The sequence below is a fragment of the Dermacentor albipictus genome, chromosome 1 (assembly GCF_038994185.2).
Source record: "Dermacentor albipictus isolate Rhodes 1998 colony chromosome 1, USDA_Dalb.pri_finalv2, whole genome shotgun sequence".
Classification (NCBI taxonomy): Eukaryota; Metazoa; Arthropoda; class Arachnida; order Ixodida; family Ixodidae; genus Dermacentor; species Dermacentor albipictus.
In genome coordinates, this window is record NC_091821.1 from 23,235,458 (window position 1) to 23,254,655 (window position 19,198).

General features: G+C 47.2%; 1 protein-coding gene and 1 long non-coding RNA gene across 2 annotated transcripts in view; one reads left to right on the forward strand and one right to left on the reverse strand.

Annotated features, from left to right (window-relative positions):
- LOC135920472 (uncharacterized) overlaps positions 1 to 19,198 on the reverse strand; it is a 252,501-nt gene that overhangs the window by 181,790 nt on the left and 51,513 nt on the right. The window lies entirely within an intron of this gene.
- The window catches only part of LOC135920465 (neprilysin-1-like), a 28,343-nt gene continuing 13,438 nt past the window's right edge, over positions 4,294 to 19,198 (forward strand). The window contains exons 1-4 of the mRNA XM_065454714.2: positions 4,294 to 4,480; positions 12,798 to 14,101; positions 15,391 to 15,621; positions 17,611 to 17,881. Of these exons, the coding sequence (XP_065310786.1) occupies positions 4,394 to 4,480; positions 12,798 to 14,101; positions 15,391 to 15,621; positions 17,611 to 17,881 (1,893 nt within the window). The 5' untranslated portion in view covers positions 4,294 to 4,393. The remainder of the gene's footprint in view (positions 4,481 to 12,797; positions 14,102 to 15,390; positions 15,622 to 17,610; positions 17,882 to 19,198) is intronic.

The following is a 19,198-nucleotide window of genomic DNA, read 5'->3' on the forward strand; positions in this document are numbered from 1 at the left end:
CAGGCCTGTGTGCCACATCTTACCAAAAAAAAAAAAAACGGATACGCAGCCATTCCCGCAGATGGTATGATTTTGATCACCGGCCGATTTTGAGGAGGCCGGTAGGGCTTTGCTGGTGCCGCGTCGTCACGGCACAATTATAACTATTCGCCACGTCGACTTTAATACCGGTGTCGGTGCCATCAGCACTGCCGGCTTCAAAGAAGCGCGATTGAATACCGCGCAAGAGAAAAGTACAGTGTACACCACCGATGCGAAAACATACAATTTTAAAGGACCGCGACAGAAAGCGCTTCTGTTGCGACTTCGGAACTCTTGGCCGTCGCGACCGAATGTTTCTGCTGCGACGTCAGAATTGGTGTCGTAACGTCGGAGTCGCTGTCAGGATATAAAGCTGTTGTTCCGACTTCAGAACTCTTGTTGTCGCGACAGAATGCTTCTGTTGCGAAATCAGAATTTCTGTCGTAACGTCAGAAATGTCTCCCAATTAAGAAATGTCAACAACTTCTGTCGTACAACAGAATTTCTGTTGCTGCGACAGGAATTTCTTTTCACGCGATAGCGTTAAGGAGCTCGTGTCGCAGAAAAGCCGGTGTCGTCGGCGTCGGTGTCGGCGTCGGCGTTTGCGGCGTTGACCGTGAGCGATAAATCACGGCAGGCGCTTCATAAATAAAAAGCAACTTCCAAGATTGGCCCGGTGGGAATCGAACCAGGGTCTCCGGAGTGTGAGACGGAGACGCTACCACTCAGCCACGAGTTCGATGCTTCCAAGCGGTGCAAACGCGCCTCTAGTGAATGCGGTGTTGCCTTCGAAACGAGCCGTAGAAAGTTATACTGCGGTGTATATCGGTAATTATGAACATGTATCGTACAGAAGTCACAATTACACGAGTTGCGAAGTGCGTTTCCGCTGCATTTCTTCTGCTCTTTCCGCACACGCAGAGCCATCTTGCGGCAAACACAGAAGACCCCCTCCTCTCAATGTACGGCGCTGCCCCGACAGGAGGCGCGCCGCGCGCGCATTGGGACCGCTGCCAGGCGCGTCGCGGGACTCCCTCTCCCCTGACGACGCTTCGCCGTGCTCCCGGTTTAGATTACTATCTATCTCTCTGCCCGTGCCGATCACGACGTTTGGCTGGCGTAGATCGTTTCCCCTCCGAGACACCGAGTTCTTTGGTTCGTTTCGTTCGCTCAGGCGCACGTTTCGTTGCCGCGCCGAACGCTGCGTTGCTCGACGCTCACCGCGTGATAGGTGGGCGCTAAGTCCGATGCGGGGCGCATCGTAAGTGATTGCTGTGCCGTAGCGCATTGTCTTATACCCCTTGGCGGGTCGACGGGAACGCTGTCGCGTCCCACTCTTGAAGGCGAAGCTTAAGCGTCCTCCAATTTTTGTCTTTTTCAACCGGGCACTACAGAAGCTTGTCGCATCACACAATTTCAGTGCACTTCTGTTGTCATCATTGGGTACATGCTGCGGCGATAGGTTTCCGTTGTGGAACAGTTCTATGTAGTACAACAGAAGTTTGTCCATTACTTCAGGAACACTTCTGTTATGACAACTGGGGGCCTGTTACAATGATAGGTTTCTGTCGAACAACAACATTTTTCTGTAGTACACCAGAAGTTGGTCGCATTACTTCAGGAACACTTCTGTTGTGACAATAGTGGGCCTGTTGCCACAATAGGTTTCTGTAGTATTTCAACAGATCTCTGTAGCACTACAGAAGTTTTTCGGGTTACTTCAGGAACATTTCTGTTGGGACAACAGGGTGCCTGTAGTGATGACAAATTTTTCTGTAGTACTACAAAAATCTGTTGTAGAGCTTCAGCTTTCTGTTGTAACAACAGACATACAACAGACTGTACTTCTGTAGTAGCAACAACAAATGTCTGTTGTACATCAGAAAAGTCTGTCGCTCCATCAGGAATCTGTAGTTAATACAGAAAAATCCTGTTGTACAACAGAAATTTCTGTAGTACTGAACACAACCTCTGTTGTCATTTTCAACTGGGATACGTTGTTGAAGTGAGACAATTTCATTGTTCTATTTCAAGACCTTAAAGGAACCTGGCCTGGAAGGCCTCAGTTGAGCTGGGTGCAATAATAGAGTAGATCGCAGCGCCTGTCAGTGAATATTTCAGAAGGGCTTTTTCCAAAAAAAACCTGGGGTGTTTATGTAATGTTAAGAACGGCCAGCTGCAGCTGGTGCAAGTTTGACAGCCATTTACGCCAGCGGTGGCAACCTCGTCTTGGAATTCCGCTGCCAACCTCTAGCCACGGCGTGACTAAGTCGACTTTGTGTCGGAAACAATACGCGCATCCTCCACTCTCCGTCGCTTCAGCTAGGATGCGTTCGACGAAGCAGGCTTTGTGCTGAATCCGCCACCATTACGCTCTAGCCTCGTCGCCGTTGTGACTGAAGGAGTTCGATGAAGCAGGCTTTGTGCGCAACACGACAACGCCGCCCTGTTCTGCTATGAGTGGGGGAGTTGCCGCGGGAACGCCGACGAAGGCTCCTTCCCACGCACCGACCAAAACGCAAGACAATGTGCTACCCGGACGTGCTACCCGGCCCGGCTCCGAGTTCTACGAAATTCGTGTGGTGTCAGTTTCGGACCGTGAACACGCGTGTGTATGCATGTGTGTGTGTGTAAACCGTCCCGTGGAGAGGCGGCTAGTTTACGAGGACTAAACGAACGTTCGCGTCAGCTTGTATAGCGGGAGGACCGAGTGTTTAAAAACTGCTGTTGTGCGGATGCTTGACACACTTTCTTAAACAGTCATGTTATACTGAGACACTCTCTCAAGCAGTCGTGTTAGACTGACGTACTTTCTCTCGCAGTCATGCAAGACTGGTGAACTGCATGTAAATACTGTAAATAAACCCATATTCCTCGTTCTCGATGAGAAGCAGTCCTTCCCTTCATCAACGTCCTCAGCGTGGATAGTTGGACGACAGCATGGGCCAGCTACCTTCGAATTTATGCCGGATTCCAATCTTGACAGCGGATCACGAGCGATGGGATTGAGCCCCCAATCCTGACAGTAAGCAATATGGATCTGCCTACTTCAAACCTTAATTGTTGCCTAGTGGTGGCACGCTTGCTGAGAGCACCGTGGGCATCTTTGGGTCAAACATTTCTCTTTAGAGATGCAAAATACTGCTGTAACGCAGGGCCGCAGTACCATTCAATATCTTTCAAGAGCAGCTGGCATTATGGGAACAAGTTATTCGACAAGGTTAGACACAAACCGTGTGAAGTAACTGATTATGCCAAAAACGTGCGAAAGTCATCTATTTATGAAGGCGCAGTGATCTTTTTGATCACCTTCATATTTCTTTGGCCCAACGGGATTCTATAGTTAATTGTTAAACACGTCTCACTGCAACAAGCGAGTTATGAGGGACGCCAAAGTCCTGCGTTCCGGTTTAATTTAGACCCCCCCCCCCCATCCTAGATTTCTGTGGCATGCTCCTAAATCTAAGATTTTTCTTTAAATATTAACGCGGACTCACGTAAATATAGCTCTCAGATACCACAGAAGTATATATTGAAACCACCACCACCACCACCACCACCACCACCACCACCACACCACCACAGCCACCATCATCATCACCATCATCATCATAATTATCGTCATTATCCTCATCACAACCATCACTATCATCAACAACAACAACAACAAATAAAACTAAAACCACGTAAGAACACCTGCCAGTTCTTCAGGGAGGAGGAGCCAAAATAATGTGAATAAATAACAAAGGATAAAACACGAGAGACTATAAAGACAAGCAAAATTGCAGCGAAAAGAAAAGAACAGCTCGAGAACAAAAGCAGCGAAGATCAAAGCAAGAAATTCGCACCCTTGTTGTTGTTGTTGTTGTTGTTGTTGTTGTTGTTGTTGACGCTGTTATGCTGCGACACCCAGAATTGGGCATATTGCTATTGCAGGAATCATCGAACAATTTACTGTATGTGGAGGAGCCGGTGGCACAATATGTTGCCAAAATTTTAAATATCGTCAAAATAAGTTAATCCCACAAGCCTCGCTGTACTTCTTTTACTTCCGCTTTCAGAATCGAAATTCTTGCGCTTAATATTTCCATTTGGCTTTCGAATATTTCTATAGCTCTATTTTTCCTCAGTCGTAATAAAATTTTCACAATGTGCTGCATGCGATATGCAGAGAATAGAAGAGTTCAATGGTGTAAGAGCTGGATTATTAACCGCGCATCAAGGGACTCACCGCGAGCCACCAGCACGACGAGCAGAAGACGAAGAAGAAGAAGAACACTAGCCGCTCCACGGGGAGCGGCTTCTATGTAATGCGACAATCTATTGCAACGTATGTATTGCCCTGCAAAGTTTCATTGAAAGCAGTCCGGCAATGGCGTATTCGCCGTCTGACAGTTCGGGGCGTCGGAACAGCTCCATCAGTCCAGTCATCAGCAACTACGTGCTGACGCCCGAGGAGGTAAGGGACGCCCAAGGTGATCGCAGCATTTTCCGGGTCTCGGGCGCACGCACGCAGCGTGGCTGCGTGCGCCCGGGGCTGCCATTGTCCTGCCGTGGCAACGTTTCACTGCGCGGACGGCCAGTACGAATGATCGACTTCATTTGCACGCTCAATCGTAAGAGCATGGCTAGAACTTAAATCGGCCAGGCCTGAAGCGATATGACGTTGCAACCAAATGTGCGGTGTCTGACGTTGGACTCGGAGCCGCTGATATACTGGCAGCGTAATCGCAGTTCATGAGGTTTCGTATTGGAACACTGCTGAAACACACCAAAATCCTACTCTCGTCCAAAATTGTCGGAAGACAGCGGCGAAGGAAATAACTGCGTAGTAATAACGCGCATTTTTTGTTTGTTTTGGTAACAAAGGTTGCGTGAGCTCTATAGTGGCGTGATGTGTTTAACTGTGTAACCTGTACTCTGCTCTAATTTGTGGCGCTTCCATCGGTGCGCATCTTGGAAAAAAAATGTTAAGGAATGTCAATAGCGTCGTGGAACGAGAAATCAGTTGTGTCAGGGGAATCGTATCACTACCCTGGTTCGTAACATGCTGCCGAGAGTAACGACCATTTTTAAACGAAGCCTCGTGAAGCAAAGTCAGCGCTATTACATGAGCTGCAGCTCTCTGCAAAAATTTTTTGCCCAATGGGATTTGAGGTGCGTTTTGGCCAACATCCGATATTCTCTTTCGTGCTTGTTTTGCACCAAGTATCCCACCGCAATAATTTACAATTTTGTACACCTATTTACCGTAGCGACCGCATTCCGACCGGGAAAAGGTACTGTAAAACATTGAGCTCTTGGCGCATATTTAAAAACACCAGGTAATCGAAATCAATACAGAGCACTCCACTGTCGCGTCCTTCATAATCAATGTGTTGCTAAACCTCACTATTAATTCGTCAATGTGTTTGTAGGTCTGTAAATCCCACGGACCTGGGCACCGAAATCCGCCCGCATAGAAATGTGAACGCCTTGGCAGGAAACGAACCAGCGATGTAATTATGTGCAGGAGAATGCGTTAGGCCGATGGGCCACAGGAGTAGGTTTTTCTGAAAGTGGCTATGAAAAAAATGTTCCCGAGTGGCAATTACTCGTGGGTCTCTTCTACTCCTGTGACGTCATTCTGTATACATCTGCTGGATGACACAGCTGCAAGGTTGCTTCTGTGCGTGCAACACAGGAAAAGGGGGATTTTGGGAAACAACAGCAGAATGTGAGGCTCTGCTGGAATGCCATCGCGTGCTCAGTTCGTGTTATCGTCCTTGTGATAGTGCGGGTTACAGTGCTGCAGGAAGAACATGAGACAGGGACAGATCTAGGATAGCGTCCAGGTGAGTGGGGCTTATCAAAGCAAACTGTGAAGGAAGAGGGGGTGGGGCTGCATGCTTAACGCTGCAAGCGCTGAAGGGTCGGCATGCCTTCAGAGGATATAAACTGTCAAGGAGACTCTGTTAGAACGTGCAGGATATGACAAACGTACTGGTGTCAACAGAAGCTTAGAGCAGCGGAATGAGAACTTGGGAAAAATATTGGAAGTAAATATTGGGTAAGTAAAGCAACATTAAAATCATGGGTTTTTACGTGCCAAAACCACTTTCTGATTATGAGGCACGCCGTAGTAGAGGACTCCGGAAATTTTGACCACCTGGGGTTCTTTAACATGCACCTAAATCTAAGTACACGGGTGGTTTCGCATTTCACCTCCATCGAAATGCGGCCGCCGTGGCCGGAATTCGATCCCGCGACCTCGTGCTCAGAAGCCCAACACCATAGCCACAGAGCAACCACGGCGGGTAAAGCAACATAGTTCATATGACTGTAGAGGAGTGAAGAAGGAGTAATTTCTTTCGTAGATTAGACAAGTAAGTAATTAGGTGACAATAATACTTTAGTAATATCATCATCATCATTGTTGGGATAGACCAGTTCGGGCTTCTGTCCATTACGCCAGCCGGTCATCGATCATCATCCCCATCATCATCAACCTGGTTACGCCCACGTACTGCAGGGCAAAGGCCTCTCCCATACTCCTCCAACTACTACGGTCATGTACTGATTGTGGCCATCTCGTCCCTGCAAACTTCTTAATCTCATCTGCCCACCTAACTTTCTGCCACCCCTGCTACGCTTGCCTTCCTTTGGAATCCAGTCCGTAACCCTTAACGACCATCGGTTATCTTCCCTTCTCATATCATGTCCTGCCCGTGCCCATTTCTTTTTCTTGAGTTCAACTAAGATGTCATTAACTCGCGTTTGTTCCCTCACCCAGTCTGCTCTTTTCTTATCCCTTAACGTTACGCCCATCATTCTTCGTTGCATAGCTCGTTGCGTCGTCCTCAATCATAATATGTGAAGAAAACAGTAGTGCAGACGCATACAATTGAACGATATCAAAGCTAACATGGAAGTAACACTGGTTGCGAAGAACAACGAATCAGAGTTGCAGATTCATAAGAAAACACAAGTAATGTGAGTAACGTCGAAGGAACATAGGTGAAAAGCAAGTTAAACGAAAAGCGATGCACGACAGAGCTGGAATGCTGGACTGACCGAATATTGCAAGTGTTGCTAGTACTGAATCGAAGTCCGACTCAACGCACTAGCGTGCTCTGTCGAGAGAGAGATACGAAATGGTTGCGTTGACAAGAGGCGCAGCAGGAGCGCGTTTTGTTTTATAAGGCTAGGGCCCCGGTGTTGGCTAACAATGCTGCTATATAAACAGAAATATATCACCCGCCTTTTCTTTAGTTGGATCTGTTTTTGATATAGCTCTATTTCGCCGCTTCAGGTGCGTTTCTGCAAGGGACGGAAATTATCTGCATAAAAACGTCGCAGTTGCCCGAAAGGCGAAGCCTCGATTGCGATAGCAAATGTGTAGACAGCTATACGAAGTAAGGTTAACAGTTTTATCGGCCGTATCATCTTGGAAACATTCGCTTAGTACCTGAATTAACAAGCATGCTGTCAGCGTGCACAAGCAGACATAAACACATCACACTCGATGAGCGCGGACACTCGCTGTCAAACCGCCGGTGTGAGTCAAAACGCCGGTGTCAAACCGCCGCGCTCGATGCTGCCGCCGCGCGAAGTGACCTTCATGCTCTCTATCGCTTCAACGTAAGGGCGGCGAGAATACAGCGCGCACAAAGGTATGGGCCGTCTGCAGATCCATTTCAAGATAAAGCGCGCGCTTGCGCGCGAGCCCCTGCTAAGTACGCGCTTGTTGGAGGAGTCGAAGCTACCCCCGCTCCCTCCTCCCGCGCTGCCTTCCCACTTTTTAACGCGATAGCGTTAAGGAGCTCGTGTCGCAGAAAAGCCGGTGTCGTCGGCGTCGGTGTCGGTATCGGGTGTCGGCGTCGGTGTCGGCGTCGGCGTTTTGCGGCGTTGACCGTGAGCGATAAATCACGGCAGGCACTCCATAAATAAAAAGCAACTTCCAAGATGGGCTGGCTGGGAATCGAACCAGGGTCTCCGGAGTGTGAGCCGGAGACGCTACCACTCAGCCACGATTTCGATGTTTCCAAAAGGTACAAATGCGCCTCTAGTGAATGCGGTGTTGCCTTCGAAACGAGCCGTGGAAAGTTATACTGTGGTGTATATCGGTAATTATGAACATGTAACTTACAGAAGTCGCAATTATACGAGTAGCGAAGTGCGTTTCGCTGCATTTCTTCTGCGCTTTCCGCACACGGAGAGCCATCTTGCGGCAAACACAGAAGACCCCCTCCTCTCCATGTACGGCGCTGCCCCGACAGATGGCGCGCCACGCGCGCATTGGAGCTGTCGCGGCTCGGACTCTGTCCCCTGACAACGCTTCGCCTTGCTCCCTCTATAGAATCAAGCGTCCTTCCTTTCTTTAGATCACTATCTCTCTATCTCTCTGCCCGTGCCGATCACGGCGTTTGGCTGGCGTGCATCATTTCCCCCTCCGGGATACCGAGTTCTTTGGTTCGCTCCGCTTGCTCAGGCGCACGTTTCGTTGCTGCGCCGAACGCCGCGTTGCCCGACCATATGGCTCGACGCTCACCGCGTCTGATGCGGGGCGCCTCGTAAGTGATGGCTGCCCTGTAGCCCATTGTCTTACACCCATTGGCGGGTCGACGGGAACGCTATCGCGTTCCACTCTTGAAGGCGAAGCTTAAGCGTCCTCCAATTTTTTTCCTTTTCGCGCGAGAGATTGAGCCGCGATCGCCAGTTCCCTTTGCGGCCATTGATGAAATACGCAGTTGCTGCCGGAGTAAGGTAGGGAGTAGAGTAGAGTAGAGGGAGTAGAGTAGTAGGGAGTAGAGCCGCCCTAGCCGGAGCGCAACGCCGCCCTCCCATCCCCCCACTGCCTTTCGCGAGACTGAAGACAGCGCGTTTGCTCTCCGCTTTCCTCTTGCGCGCGCACGCCACACTGAGCCGCAATCGTCGGCTGCCCTCGCGTGCTTTCACTCTCACATGCAGCATACGACGCGCGGCGACGGTGTTATTGCCCTTGGACTTTATACGGGACCTCACGGCGACACCAATGCCGACGGCAGCAATGCGCCTGAAGTGTTCATATCATTGCTATTGCAATAAAAACCTCCAAGTACAAGTGGCTGATAAAAACAATTCACGAATTATTAGTTTTATTTAATAACATTAGGACATATCTTCCAATTGCGAAGCTGACGTCTGGAGATGTAACAGTAGTGAGATACCGGACCGCTGTCGCAATGCAATTCAGAGTTGATGCCCTCTTGGTTTAACTGTCACTGAACCTGCACACTGTCGAACACAACTTTAGGCTGTGTTCATAGGTGTTCAGGGGCCATATAATCTAAAACTATTCCAATATGTTTTTATTCCAATCTTCTCGCATCCAATTTGCGTTACCGCCGACGCAAGCATCGGGCGGCCACCCGCAGAGTTGTCTGAACAGACAAATCGAACGCTCTCCTCGTTCATAGGAGGTCACTTTTGCTTGCATGAAAACGAATAACATTGCCTACACTGAGCGGCTTGTCTCATCTAATTGGCTGTCAACAGGCGAGGAGCACTCTCAAATGGAGAGGGATTCGATGTGGCCGAGCCACTGCACTGAAAATTGATAACCGGATAAAGAGGGCGGTGCCGGCGTCTGCGATTGGTGCCCTTTCCCTTACTTAGCTTGCGGTGGCTGGTCTAAAATCACGGTGGCATGAAACGGAAGCTTAAAATAACGCTAAAACGCATCCTCAGCCAGGAAGACTTGGCAGAACGAGGTCGTAAACGTGCCGAAATGCTCGAAAACGTTACACTGCCACGCAAAAAGTTCTATTATACGCAAATAAACCCATGCTCTCAGGCACGTGCGAGTAGCCAATGCCTGAGCGATCGGCGGCAGCCATCTTTTATTCCCTTCGGAACAGGGCAGCCGGCGGCTATTCATAAGAAAATTCAGTTTTGTTAGGCATATAATGCATCTTTAGCGCATACACGTCACTTTTATGCGTGAGTTTTTGCGGTTTTGTGACGTCACCTGACAGGCAGATGACGTGGGTGCAGCCCGAAAATTTTTGACCAATAGCCGAGGGCTAATGTTGAAAAGGCGTCGAATCAAAAATAACTATCTTTACTTTGTTCGGTCAAATCATGGATAATCACTGTGCACACGTCATATCAGATGAGCTATCGCGGTTTTAGTGACGTCACGTGACAGACAGTTGAAGTGGGGGTGGTCCAAAAAAGTTTTTGACCAATCACCGAGGGCTGATTGCAGAATTGGAATAGAAAAGTTTGGAATAGCTTTACATTATAGCAACGAGCTATGGAAAGAAGAACGATAGGTATAACGTTAAGGGATAAGAAAAGAGCAGATTGGGTGAGGCAACAAACGCGGGTAAATGACATCTTAGTTGAAATCAAGAAAAAGAAATGGGCATGGGCCGGACATGTAATGAGGAGGGAAGATAACCGATGGTCATTAAGGGTGACGGACTGGATTCCAAGGGAAGGGAAGCGTAGCAGGGGGCGGCAGAAAGTTAGGTGGGCGGATGACATTAAGACGTTTGCAGGGACAACATGGCCACAATTAGTACATGACCGGGGTAGTTAGAGAAGTATGGGAGAGGCCTTCTGCAGTGTGCGTATCTAGGCTGATGATGACGATGATGATGATAGCGTACCAGGTTGGCGTCACATTTGCTAATCGCCCACATCTAGGCTACCTTATTACTGCCTTTTTAATGAAGTACTAGTGGTTTGGAATGTTCTACGGAGCTAATCTCCTCATCTCGATGTAAAGAAAACGAATGAGGTTTATATAAACCGAGAGACGAAATTTACGGAATCGCAGTGAAGTCAAGAACAAGTGAAGTTGCAAAAGCCTTATGTATAAAATAAGTCAATTTGCAAACATTATCGAGAAGAGTTGTTAAATATTCTGAACTCTCTTGATTTACTAGCCTACTTTATTCACTACTGCGCGTCTTTCAACATTATGAAGAGACTGCGAATGGGATGGTTGGGTTCCTTGATCGGGCAACCAGCAACACTGAATCTAACTGGGGGGGTTTCGTCACCAAAACACTCACAGTTCGAGACGCGAATAACGTTAATTCAACATTATTGTTTCAAAAAGAATACATTCTAAAATCTCTTGATGACAGGAATTTAGCTTTAGGAATATATGTAGATTTTTCGAAGGCTTTTGTTCACCTGAACCCCAAGTTACCTTTAAAAAAGCTTCAAGTATATGGCTTTCGAGGAACCTCATTGATGCTTTTGAGCAGCTATCTCGGAAGTCGACAACAGTATGTTGAAATAAACAGTCACCGATCAAAGATTAAATCTCCCTCTTCCGGCTTGCCGCAAGGCAGCATTTTGGGCCCGTATTTTAAATTATATACGTGAACGACATAACACAGATAGACAGAGAAATAAAAATGTTCATATATGCTGATGAGACCAGCTTATTGTTTTCAGCCTCATCTGCCTCGAACATGGTCATGAAAGCAAATACAGCACTTAGGCAGCATGAGAAGTGGACAAAATATGACGCCATAAAAAGGCCATTAATTACCGTCCAAAAAAACAAGGATGTTAATATTAACGATGATAATTTTAATATAGAGATAGTAAATTCCTTTAAAGTAGTAGGTGAATTTTTCAATGAGAAAATCACATGGGATGACCCCACAAATTACGTAGCATCTAAACTGTCACGTCTCATTGGATCGATTTGCGCTCATAAGCACCTCCTTCCTATAAAAGTGAAATTGCTACTTCACAATTCATTGTTCTGTTCCTACCTAAATTATTGTCATTTGGTCTGGGGAAAACATCCCTCATGAATCTACGAAAATTACACGCTCAGCAGAAGAGAATGCTCGGAATAATATACAATGTAGCATATGACCACCCATCTAAGCCGCTCTTTATGAAAGACAACATAATGCCGATTCATGATCTGTGCGCATATCGCCTAATCTCTAAATACATTACCGAGCTCAAAAACAACGTCTCGTTCATTGCACAACTGGCATCACTGCAGAAAAGTATCACGTACGCAACCAGAAACACCGATATTTGGTACATACATTCATTCAGAACAGGTTACGGACAACATATGCTCAGAAACAGTCTTCCATATCTCTTAAACCTGCGCCAACATTACAATTTAAATCTCTAACGCATCCGGCCAAAAGATTTGCGTCATTTTGTTCCAGTTACACGCGAAATGGCGGCACTTTCGGTTTGAAATGTACATGATACTATGCACATCGCTTTGTTTTTTGGAATTCTACATTTGTGTAAAAATTGTCATTTGTTTGTGCATTGTGATATTCATTTTTGTCTGTGCTCATATGCTTGTACTGTGCGCCTTTTTTTTCTAAACATCATGTATTTGTATCGGGGAGGCGAGAGCCCGTCAAGCTGGATATCTAGCTTTTTCTCTCCCCCTCCCAGATCCTTGGGATGGAAAATAAAGGCATTAATATTATTTTATAGTAATTTAACTTAATTTTACTAGAGACACCCACAAAAACCCAGCGTCCACCGGGGATGCTACTCCGTTCTCAACATCAACTCTTCTAAAAGAACCTGTTTGCTCAGCAATAAATTCCATTATATACTGCACTAAGTGTAAGCAGAACATGGATTGAGCATAGATACCATGAACATGGGTACCATTTAATGCCCGTCCACAACCCGGTGAACCATAAACACACTGAGATTTGTTTTGTTCATTGTTAGCCAGAAGTTGCAAACTAGCAGCACTCTACATTGACATCTGAGATAACATACTATACGCTGGAATCTTGCAGACACGACGCCCCTCTCGGCTGCCTAACAGCGCTTCGTCGCCGAAAAAGCTGAGGAAACGGTCGAGTCCACTAATCCACCATTACCGCCTCGCTACCACCGACAGCCCAATCCGTCTCCGTCGCTGTGCGTCCGTTAAGAAGCACGGGAGCCGCTTTCCACGATCAGTGTCATTCCACGCACCCGTGCGGCTCAGAACTGTGAGCGAGAGCGACGTCAAGATATCCTCAGTAACACCCCCGCCACCGGTTGACCGCTCCGCCGAGTACCGCGTATTCTTGGTGTCTATGACAGCCGTGACACTCGCTTTCACCGTTTTGCAGCCGCTCGTGCTCTTCCACTTCTTGGTGCAGTGCCAGGAACCGCGCTGTTACAAGCCAGCTATAGCTATCCGCGAATCAATAGAGCCGTCAATTGCGCCCTGCCACGACTTCTACAAGTACGCCTGCAGCGGAGCTGATTCGAATCACTACGCCAAGGCTCGCGACTCAGTAAGCATCTCTGTGCTTCATTCGATATCAGCGTTACCCACCACGTCCGGTCAAAGCAGCGTCGAGAAGGCTGCCATACTACTTAGGAACTGCATGAAACTGGTACATGAGAGGCCCGAGGATATCGACAAGATCAAGACTGTGCTTAGCGCGGGCGGCTTCACGTTTCCGCAGATGCCTACGACGTCGGTTTACTTCATCGTTCGCGGCATCGTGGACATCAACCTCAACATCGGCATCGGGCCCTTGTTCAGGCTCACCGCTGGTCACAATCTTCGCCTTGGCCGAGGCTATATGCTGTACTTTGCGCCAAGTTACCACATAGTCCCTTTCGTCAAGTTTCTCCAGCAGCTTCAGTTGGCCAACACTCTCGACGTGTACGTCAGACGCTGCGCCGAAGTAATAGGTGAACGTGGCATGTCCTACTCGCGCGTCATCCGGGCTATACAGACTGTAAACAGACAGTTTTCTCACCTGCCAGAAAACGATGCGTTAAACGCGCAAGTTAAAATGAGCAGCCAGTATCCACTTACAGAGTTTTGGTTTTCGCTTTCCAAAATCCTTGGCAAAAAGTTTCAGTCGCTGCAAAACGTGCGTACGACGTGCTTAGTCGTTGACGGCGAGTACGCAGAGTTCCTGTCGCAAAATGTGTTCGCGTCGCTAGATCCTATCAAGATTTCAGCCTATGTGGGCCTTTACATCGTGTGGTTCCTGAGCCGCTTGGCGTCCTACAGTCTCGCGTACAGCACCACCGTCGCCAACTACACGGACAGCTTGAAGGACCTGTGGCCACGTTGCTTCAGTGACGTCCGCCAGTAAGTTCTTTCACATTACCCATGTTGCTTTGTTTCTCATATTGCTGTGAATTTCATCTCGCACGTTGTTGTCTTAATTCATTGGCTCACAATCTCTCCAGTATTAAACGGTAAACAGTCTTTCTTGTTTGCTCTCTCCATTTGCTGTTTCGCAATTTACCAAAAAAATTACCGCTGTTTGATGTATTTGGATCCAGGTTGTAGTAGGAATGCTGATCAATGAATTCTGTCAGTGATCAGGCTAATGGCTAATAATTTCGCAAGTGAAATATTTCATTAGCTATATCGAGCTTTCCATAAAATGCACATTTTTAAAACGGGGATACAGTGAGTGAACTGTGACACTAAAACGCCGAATGCAAGTTGGTCTTTTTCCCTAATGCAGAGGCTTATGTACGGCAGTGACGTAAGCGTAAAAAGTTCGGCAGAGACACTTAAAACTGCTTACGTGTGGAATCGCTGAAGCATTGTAGTCGCTTTGTGGAAATGTTTTCACTTAGGTATTCATCCGTATGTCGTCGTGCGAGTTATAAACTTCCACGGCAGTCCTTTTTGCTTTCATTTGCTTCGTCTACAGCGGCGTGCTTCCGTCTTTGATCACGTTTCAGAGATGTCGCTGAGGAAGACGTTTCGGAGTGCATCCCAGTAGACACAGCACCAATAAAATCCAAAGAGAAAGTGACACGCGGGAGGCAGCGACGTGACATGTGCAATGACGCACGCACTAGGCATACCTCATTTTATACGCTCATGATTTGGCGTCGAGAGTGCATCGCAGTAGACAGAGCACCGATGAAATACGAAGAGAAAGTGACACGTGGGAGGCAGTGACGGAAGCAGTGACGTAACGTGTGCAATGACGCACGCACTAGGCACCACTTAGTCAACCGTAACCGTCGAGCCACCATGGCCTTGGGGAAGCGTGATCATCTTGCACCCCGGAGGCCCGGGTACGATACCCGTGCAGACCACAATGTCCGAAATTTTATTTTCAGTTCCATTAACTGACTTTGTTTACAGTAGACTGCCTGACAACTATGACGTGAATTCGGGCATTTTTCGCGTGTTTTTGCTCGTCGCGCCGTCGGAAATTTTTGGTACCATATTTCGGTCACGCCGCCGACGATAACGCCGGATTTTCGCGTAATGAGGCATATAATGCTTTCGCATAAAAAAAAAAGAACGTATAATGAGCGTCTCCGTTTAGCCTTGTGTCCTGAAATTATGCGTCTAGAGAAAACTTGTGCCATCATTTTTTAGGGTCTTAAAGGCTGCCAACCATGACGCAGGTTGATGCCGTTTGCTGCCGAAAGGTTGTACCTGAAGGATCACTTGGAGCGCAGCGACATTGAGCATGTCCAAGACATGGTGCAGCGTATTTCCCATTCGGCTAGAAACTTCGTCACTTCACTGCATAATGCTAGCCAGGGCAGCGAGACTAGGATGGTGACCAAGATAGAGGCCTTGCGAGTGATACCGTATACCTTTACTACGACGAATGACATCGTCGAACTGGACCGGTAAGTAGAATTTCCAATTTCGCCTGCGGTTTCAGTGTCTATTCCGTTCCATTCCCCTCCACCCTTCTGTTTTGATTTACAGAGAGGCAGTGTCGTTAGGCAGAAACGTTGTACATACTTGGGCCTTTATTGACGAAAAGTTATTACGCTAGCACTGTTCGTAAGAGCAAATTCTAGCCAATCCTGACGCCGGTCATATCATTAACAAAGGTGAACAGCCAATGATACACCATTGATATACGAACGAACATGTTTGTGAATTCTGTTCTTGGGCCTGTATTCACAAAAATCTGTTATGCTAAAGTTCTTCGTAAGAGAAAGGTCTAGCCAATTCTGATGCTGAAAATATCAGCGAGGTCGGCCGGCCAATTGCAAAAATAAGTTGGGGACGAAAAGTTTCTTGAATTTTGCTCCTAGGCCCGTATTCTCAAAAAGCTCTTACGTTAAAAGTTGTTCTTTAGAGCAAATGCCAGCCAATCCTGATGCTGGACATCAAACTATCAAAGGAGGTCAACCAATGGGAGAGTACTTACAAACGAAAAAGCTTTGTGAATTCGGCGTCTGGTGTAATATAGCGTGTCCTATACTCGCAGACATCTTTCTGTGGCTATAAAGGGAAAGCTACGGGGGGGGGGGGGAGCAAGATATTTTTTTTAATATGGGTGCGAGATACGAAGCTCGGACCTAACAGAAGTGGGGTAGCAAAAACTCGGCTTTTTCTGCTATCTTAATTATAGCCTTTAGTCAGCTCACAATCACTGGGCGCTGAATAAAGTCGACGGTTTCTCGTCTCGCGTACCGTCTAGGTGCGACGCGTGTGGCGCCAATCAAGCAAGCGTAGTGAGGCAAAAGGATAGAAAGTTGGGCGAGTTGGTACGGTAACATGATCTTGGATTGTAGCGCGAAATGACATGGACACAGACTGTCTATGTGAAGTGACATGCGCTCGTCCTGTCTGCTTCTAGTCTGTATCCATGTCACTTCACGCTACAATCCAAGATCATGCTACCGTAGTGAGGCGTCTGGTGGCTGCCAGGGCACTGTTCCTTCCACGCAGCAGGAGCTGTTTTGCATGCGTTGTCGCGCCGGCAAGTTGCACCCACGTGTAGTTAAAGCACCGTCTAAGGAGTTCAAGCAATATTCAAGACTTCAGCTGGTAAACTAGCGAAACGTGAATATTTTGAATACATGAAGGGAACAGTATGGTTTGATTTGTTTGTAATCAGTTTTTAACCTAATTTTTGATAACTGACTAAGAATAACAACAAATAAATAACCCCCTTTTCGGAAGACGACTGCCGAAGGAACATAATGGTCCGGTAATCGTATCTCGCAGCCTAGCACACAATAGATAGATTGCGAACGTAATATTGACTTATGGCCTGCACTTTTTGTTGAATGAAAGTATAGCTTGCTTCGCTGTAATGCAATTCAAACAAGTTTACAGCCGCTGCTTTTCATGTTTTTCTGAAAACTCTGCATTTAGTCGGAAATTCGCCGACATCAGCACAGTGAAGCAGCCATAAGCCGTTCCCGCATGCAACAAATTACCATCTTATGTACCAACAGCCTCGAGGACACCCTGGGGCTGTAAATGAAAACATCGCGCAGCATCAGCGTACTCTCGGGCTTACCCTATGAAGGCACTGTGAGATGTTCAGCGGGGCAGTATTTATGGCTGGACTCGATAGCCGAGATAACAGCGATAAGAGTATTTATGTCCTTGTACCGGTCAAGAGGTAATGAGCGTCAATCACCGCTATAACACGAAGGAGCAATAAAACCGCGTGGATATATAGTGCATGTTGAAAGGAGTTGGGTGCAGTGCGGTAATAGCATCCCTACCAAAAGGGACAGACAGCACGGCGCTATAAAGCAACCGAAGGCCATCTTCTGTAGAGCCTCGGGGATAGATTTGCTCTGTTCTTTGTTTGTGTATGTATATTCTGTGCGAGAAGCTCCTTCGTAGACGTGAGCGTTTCTGCCCAGGTTGTACGCGCACGTGCCGGATCAGAAGGATGCCAACTATCTGGATAACTATCTGCACTTGACCCGAATAATCGCCCAGCACATGGTGAGCTTGCTGGTGGACACCGAGGCCAACACGACGAGGTTCTTCGTGCCGCCGTTCAGGGTGGAATTGCCAAATATGATCAGCGTGTATAACACAGTTCAGCTGGGCCCGGACACCGTCGTGCCCCCAATCGACAAGTCTTTCTCGCTCAACTACGCCGTCATCGGACACAGCGTCGTAGAGCAGGTAAGTATTCTCAGTGGGCGTCATGCGGGAATCGGTTTGGGCGATTCCACGAACCACGTAGTCAGTAATGGGATGAACAAGAATAACCCATGGATTGCATGAGTCAGCCGTCTCGCAAGCCTGTTAGTGTCGAGGTCCTCGATTAGAGTGGTGTGATTGAACGCAGTCGTGAAATTGCGCTAAAGAAACCGTGCATGGGAAGCAAACTGAAGATGCATTCGCCGCTGGTCAGGTTTGTCTTTTATGAAGAGGGTTTGTCTTTTATGAAGAGGGAGGTTCCGCGAGCGACCAAGACGAATGCAACCCCTATCTTCACTTCGGCGGATTTGTACATTACTGTTTGGATTTAACATCAGCACCGCACGCCATATCTACACGCCATGTCTGCGCAGAACGGCGCTTAAAACATTTTTTATGTCGATACATACATTGAAAAGGCGGGATTTGAATTACAGCCTGTGATATAAACTGGCGCTGAATCGCTATACGTTGAATATTGTTTTTAACTTCAATATAATATTTAAACATTGTCTCCGCTGGGCGGCGCGATTCTGCTTTTGTAGCGAGATTATATTCACAAGGAGTATAATTTTGCAAAAAGTTACCACAATTCAGGTAATTAACAAAAATAACTAATCAACCTTAAAATTCCATCCTTTAGAACGTCGTATATGCTGAATAATTGAGAATTGCATTATCCGAAATACATTCCATCTTTCTAAAATCCTTCTAGCATGATAGTGCATGAAGATATCGGCTACCGAAAAATATACCCGTTGACTTCATTTCGGAACCTCGCGCTTTCCGCGTGTAGTCCGCGGCATGACGTAGATTGGATTCTGGGTAATGTTAGTGCATTGCAGCGAATCGCAGGGTGCCAGAACTGCGAGCGGCTTATCAACCAGCCGGTCATTGACAGGGAAAATAGTGGCCCGCTGGGCTGTCAATCAAATCGAAACGGGGGTATCGAGTGGATACTTTGAACACATTTGCACAAACCAACAAGAAATGTTTTACACAAGGGAATGGCCCTTGAGAAGGATAGGCTTTAATTATCCTCCACAGCTGCATTCTCTAGAAGCGGTAATTAAAAATTATGTTAGTGATCTCTTGTTAATCAGTTCACAAATAATTGGGGTTTGTCGTGGAAGAAACAACCGTTGGGTAGTATAGTCGGAAGGAGAAATCATGCTATTTTACCACATGCAATTCATGAAAAATTTCATAAGGTTAAAGAAAAAAAGTGCCCTCTGCTTCAGCACTGCTTCAGCAGGGGACAACTGCGTGAAACCTGCGCTAGCCACCAAAGTCTTAGTT